This window comes from Barbus barbus (assembly GCF_936440315.1).
Source record: "Barbus barbus genome assembly, chromosome: 33".
In the NCBI taxonomy this organism is placed as follows: domain Eukaryota; kingdom Metazoa; phylum Chordata; class Actinopteri; order Cypriniformes; family Cyprinidae; genus Barbus; species Barbus barbus.
Window position 1 is genome coordinate 25,224,701 of NC_136761.1, and position 5,056 is coordinate 25,229,756.

The 5,056-nt window shown below is 34.8% G+C and overlaps 1 protein-coding gene across 1 annotated transcript in view; it reads left to right on the forward strand.

The window, feature by feature from the left end:
* Positions 1 to 4,723, forward strand: part of LOC306853047 (homeobox protein EMX1-like) — a 9,419-nt gene extending 4,696 nt beyond the window's left edge. The window contains exons 2-3 of the mRNA XM_079390212.1: positions 1,779 to 1,963; positions 3,592 to 4,723. Coding sequence (XP_079246338.1) covers positions 1,779 to 1,963; positions 3,592 to 3,759 — 353 coding nt within the window. The 3' untranslated portion in view covers positions 3,760 to 4,723. The remainder of the gene's footprint in view (positions 1 to 1,778; positions 1,964 to 3,591) is intronic.
* Positions 4,724 to 5,056: the final 333 nt, after the last annotated feature.

Below are 5,056 nucleotides of genomic sequence, written 5' to 3' on the forward strand. Positions count from 1 at the left end.
GACTGAATATATTTCATAACTTCCATTTGATATGTTAATATACTTGTAGCAATTGCAGTTGGCGGCCTTTGTGGCCTACCAGCCGCATTCATGACTCCAGCCGATGCTCAGAAACAGTCGTTATATCGAAGCAAACATCTTTTTGAGACGTTTGCATGTTACCGATGTACATTTGCGGTTGCACACCTGATGCGAACGTTGAAACATTTTGGTTATTTTTCATTGACAAAAGATCACGGTCTGTCACTTCTGCACGCTTCACAATCCTCCCAGTAACCGCTCCGCGAGAATATTTTGTTTATACGTGATTGCGGTCATCATCTTTCTGAAGAATCTTTCAAGCATAGCTCTCCAAACACTAAAGTGGTCACGTAAATTACACATGCATTTGTTTATGAAAAATGTTTTTCTCTCTTTGTGTGTTTGCAATAAACTGCATTGGGTCTCTGCCCTCCAGATGTTGTCTGGGGTCGCATGAAGATCACGTTCACCCTGACGCTGATGGAGATGAAATTTTACTATTCCCTCATGTTGAATATAATCAACCCAAATGTAAGGGATTTAGATTTGCTTAACTGACAATTAGCATATTCATCACAATTGTTTTACATCTTTTCAGCCACGGATGTCTATTTATATTTTAGCAGCAATATTTCAAAGTCTTGCGTTTGTATGAAAATCAGGATAATGCCACATTATGAGGGCAGAAGGTTAAAGACTCGTCTGTGAATGCACGGAGAGGTTGGGTTGGTATGAATGATGCGGTGTGAACACACTTTCCATCAGCCGTGTCTGGAACAGACCTGGAATTATTCAAATCGACTCATGTGGCTCAATTAAGACATGCAATCCTGCACCTAATGTCTGTATTGCTGTGCCTATGTAAAGCACTTATTTTGTATAAAAGCATACAGAGTCTTTGGATAATACATCTGCTGAATGATATTTGAATTAACTCTAAAATAATTTTACGAATGAACATGTAATGCCATACACGTGTGGAATTCAAATAGTTACATTTCAAATGATGTCATTGTGATATCAGCAGAAGGTTACTAAAAATGTAACACAAAAAAACGTATTTTGACACTTAAGGCACAATTAAAAATCTTTTAAAGAGATTTATTTTTTACATTGTAGATTTTTTTTAAACCCCAGTACATGTCCACTTCATAATTATTATTTCTCTATTTTCAGTTTTTTAAGCAATTGTGTAAAGTACATGATTATTTAATTATTTATTTAAAATCCTAATATAAAATTGTACACATCCAACATGTACTCTTTATTTCTCTATTTGTAGTTTTCATTTTTAAAGAGATTTTTATTTATTTATTTAAAATCCCACTATAAAATTGTACACATCCCAATTAACGTGCACTCTTTATTTCTCTCTTTTTTTTTTAAAGAAAGCCTTCGATTTTTATTTATTTATTCAAAATCCCTATAAAATTGTCTACTTCCTAATTAACATGCATCTTTAGTTCTATCTTTAGTAACATGCATATTTTGTATTTTTATATTTTTTAAAAATTGTTGTATTTGTATTTATTTTAAAACCCTCTATGAAATAATCCAATAATTTATTAACTTGCACTCTTTACTTCTTACTATTACTAATACTCTTGCTATTTTCTTACTATTTTATTTAAAAAAAAATTAGGATTTCTTTAGATTATTTTAAAAGAAAGTTTTAGCTTTTTATTTATTTATTTAAAATGCAACTATAAAACTGTTGACTTCCTAATTAACATGTACCCTTTATTTCTTGTCTCCAGGTGACGACAGTAGCCCAGAAAACCTGCTGCTACACGGACCTTTCTCTCGCAAGCCCAAGCGCATCCGCACAGCCTTCTCCCCGTCGCAGCTGCTCCGGCTGGAACGTGCCTTTGAGAAGAACCATTACGTGGTGGGAGCCGAGCGGAAGCAGTTAGCCAACGGGCTGTGCCTGACAGAGACACAGGTGAGCAGACAGAGGCGTCAGGGTCCATCCCTCCGGTGAACACGGCTGCATTCCAACACACACACACATGTTGGTTTTTGTGGTTTATGGGGACTCTCCATAGGCGTAATGGTTTTTATACTGAACAAACTGTGTGTGCTATTGCCCTAGACCAACCCTACACCTAAACTTAGCCCTCACAGGAGACTTTGTGCATTTTTAGATTTTCAAAAAAACACAATTTAGTATGTTTTTTAAGCCTTTTGAATTACGGGGACATAGGCAGTGTCCTCATAAACCACCTTCATATTGTAATACCTCTGTCATACCCATGTCATTATACAAATTTGTGTCCTCATAAACCACATAAACATGCACACACACACACACACACACACACATACAAACACACACGGGACGTGAACACACATTTACTCATCTAGTTTCCTCACAGGATGGAAGTAATTCATCATTCCTTGCCTTGGGATAGGCCATATAAATTCCAAAGCATGTATGCAACACTCAATAATTGGTCATTTTCACAATCGTGTACATACATTCACATACATATTTGTGTAGGATTGTTAGGCTTGAGCAATACCTGGGGTCCAAAATCTGAGGCACTTTTGAAAATCTGGGATTTAAAATCCGAACCTGGAAACAAGTGGGAAAATGTAATAATAAAGAATTAAATAAATGTTATGACATAAAATAAGAAATACATGATATTCTTCACTGGTGGTGTTACAGTTTTAGACACCTGCTGTGAATCTTTTAAATCAAAACTGAACATTTAATCTTTGAAATATAGATATTTTGTATTTAAAGCTACTTTTATTTTGGATGTTTTTTTAAATACGGTTTCATCCATATTTTGCATGTACATTTACGTTACATTCAAACTTTCATACTGATAATATAATCTGTAATTATTTTTAATTACAAAAATGCAAAGAATCTTCTCTAATAGTTAGACTTTCAGACACCTGCTGTGTTTTTAAATGAGTTGTTTTGTTTTTACAGCTACTTATTTTAGATGTTTAACACTGTTTTAAATGTTAATTTTTAATGAAACCTTTCGTGCTGATATTCACCTTTATTACAAAAAGCTGATAATAAAATTTAGAATTGTTTTTAATTATAAAAATGCGAAACAGAAGCATTTTCTCTAGTGGTTTAAGACTTCTGGCCACCTGCTCTGAATGTTTTAAATGAGTTATTTTGTTTTATTAGTTATTTTGGATGTTTTTAACACTGCTTTATATGTATTCTGATACATTTTTAAATTAAGATTGTTCATTTTTTATTTTGAAGGCTTTTTAACATGCTGTTTTAAAAGCTCACATAGTATATATATATATATATGTGTGTGTGTTTTCACATGTTGAGATTGTAAAATGAAATATGATTTCCTCACCAGATTGAGAGATTACGTCAACAGGCATATTTCAAATGAGCAGCAGGCATAAGCATGTTTTTAAATATGGCATAATAATGTGCCGTGAAAGTATTTTAATAGCAAACACGGTACGGGCGAGATTTGCTTCCCAATTTATTTTTTAATAAAAAAAACAATAAAAACACACACAAAAAAAGAAGTGTTTTAAGCTGATATAATAAAATGGCCTCTCTTTGTTACTCTTGTTAAGGTGAAAGTCTGGTTCCAGAACAGAAGGACCAAACACAAGAGACAGAAGCTGGAGGAAGAGTCGCCGGACTCGCAGCAGAAGAGGAAAGGTAGTCAGCACGTGAGCCGCTGGAGGGTGGCCACTCAGCAGGGCAGCTCTGAGGACATTGACGTCATTTCAGAAGACTGATATCACACGGCTAATAAACATCAGTCATGCTGATGGATCCCTGCCACATACACAAAAAAGCAAGACATTTTTCAGACTTTGTCATGAATTGAACTCGGCTTGTAAACTAAGGAACTGAGTCACAGTCGGCTGATCATGCACAGCTGAACAAAGACTCGACTGGAAGACTTCTGTATGCAATACACATGGACCTCTTCGTTTTGGATCACGTTCCATCTCAGAGCAATGAAGACTTTTTTATGCTTTCTTTTGTTACACTTCTCTCTTGCTCCTTTGTTATCAGTCAGAACATTTCCATTATAAAGTAGTATATCGGATGGGAAAGGTAATAAAACCACCTTAATGAATAGATTGATAAATGTTTGTAGTGTTCAATTGCTTTAGACATTCAACGGTCACAGTCTAATAGGTCTATCCAGTGTGTGAATCAAATATCACTCATAGATGTACTTCTGAAAAACTGGAGGTTTGTATTTGACAAAATGTCATTAGTTTATGAACCAATGAAAAATACCCTCGCGGTCTTTCTAGAAAATCACTAGCGCAGTTTCACATTAGAAATGGTTCTATTTATTCTGAACGAGTGGACTTTTCTATGCATTTGAGCTCCAAAGCTCCATCATCCGGGTTAAAGCTTACAAAAGATTTTGCTTGTATTGCGTGAGAATTATTTTTCTTTTAATGGCTCTTGAACTGATGTCAAATATCAGTGAACTAGAGAAGCTTAGAAAATGCTTGAATTTCTTTCTTTGCTCAATTAAAATAGAAAAAAAAAATTCTCAGTCTAACCTCCAAGACCCAGAATGGTTTGTAGCACTTCATAGCAGATTGTTTCTTTACTGGGTATCCTTTAAGGTGAAAAGCACTGTAATCCCATCTGTTTGTCTTCATTGTTCAGGCATTTTTTGTTATGTGTTTGTTTAACTTTTTTTCTGCAGACTATTAGATAATAAAACTTTAACTTAATGACTGTTTGGAAATTATTCATTTTTTCCATTATTACTATTATGTTGCATTGAGTGGATTTGATTAATGCATGAGCTTTATTTAGCAGTTTAGTTGCTTTTGCATTCCTGAGCAACTGCAGCTTAATTAATTCAGTTATGCAAAGCAGGCGGGTATCCCTACTCCAAATACTCCCAATAATAGTGTATTTACATGCTCACACAACATATAAGTGCTTGAACGTGAACACAAACATCTCCACCTTTGAATTTCCATGTGCAAACATTCAGCGTCACGCCGAAACTGGAGCAAAACAGTACAGTACCATCACCTTCACTTCTGAATATGTTTT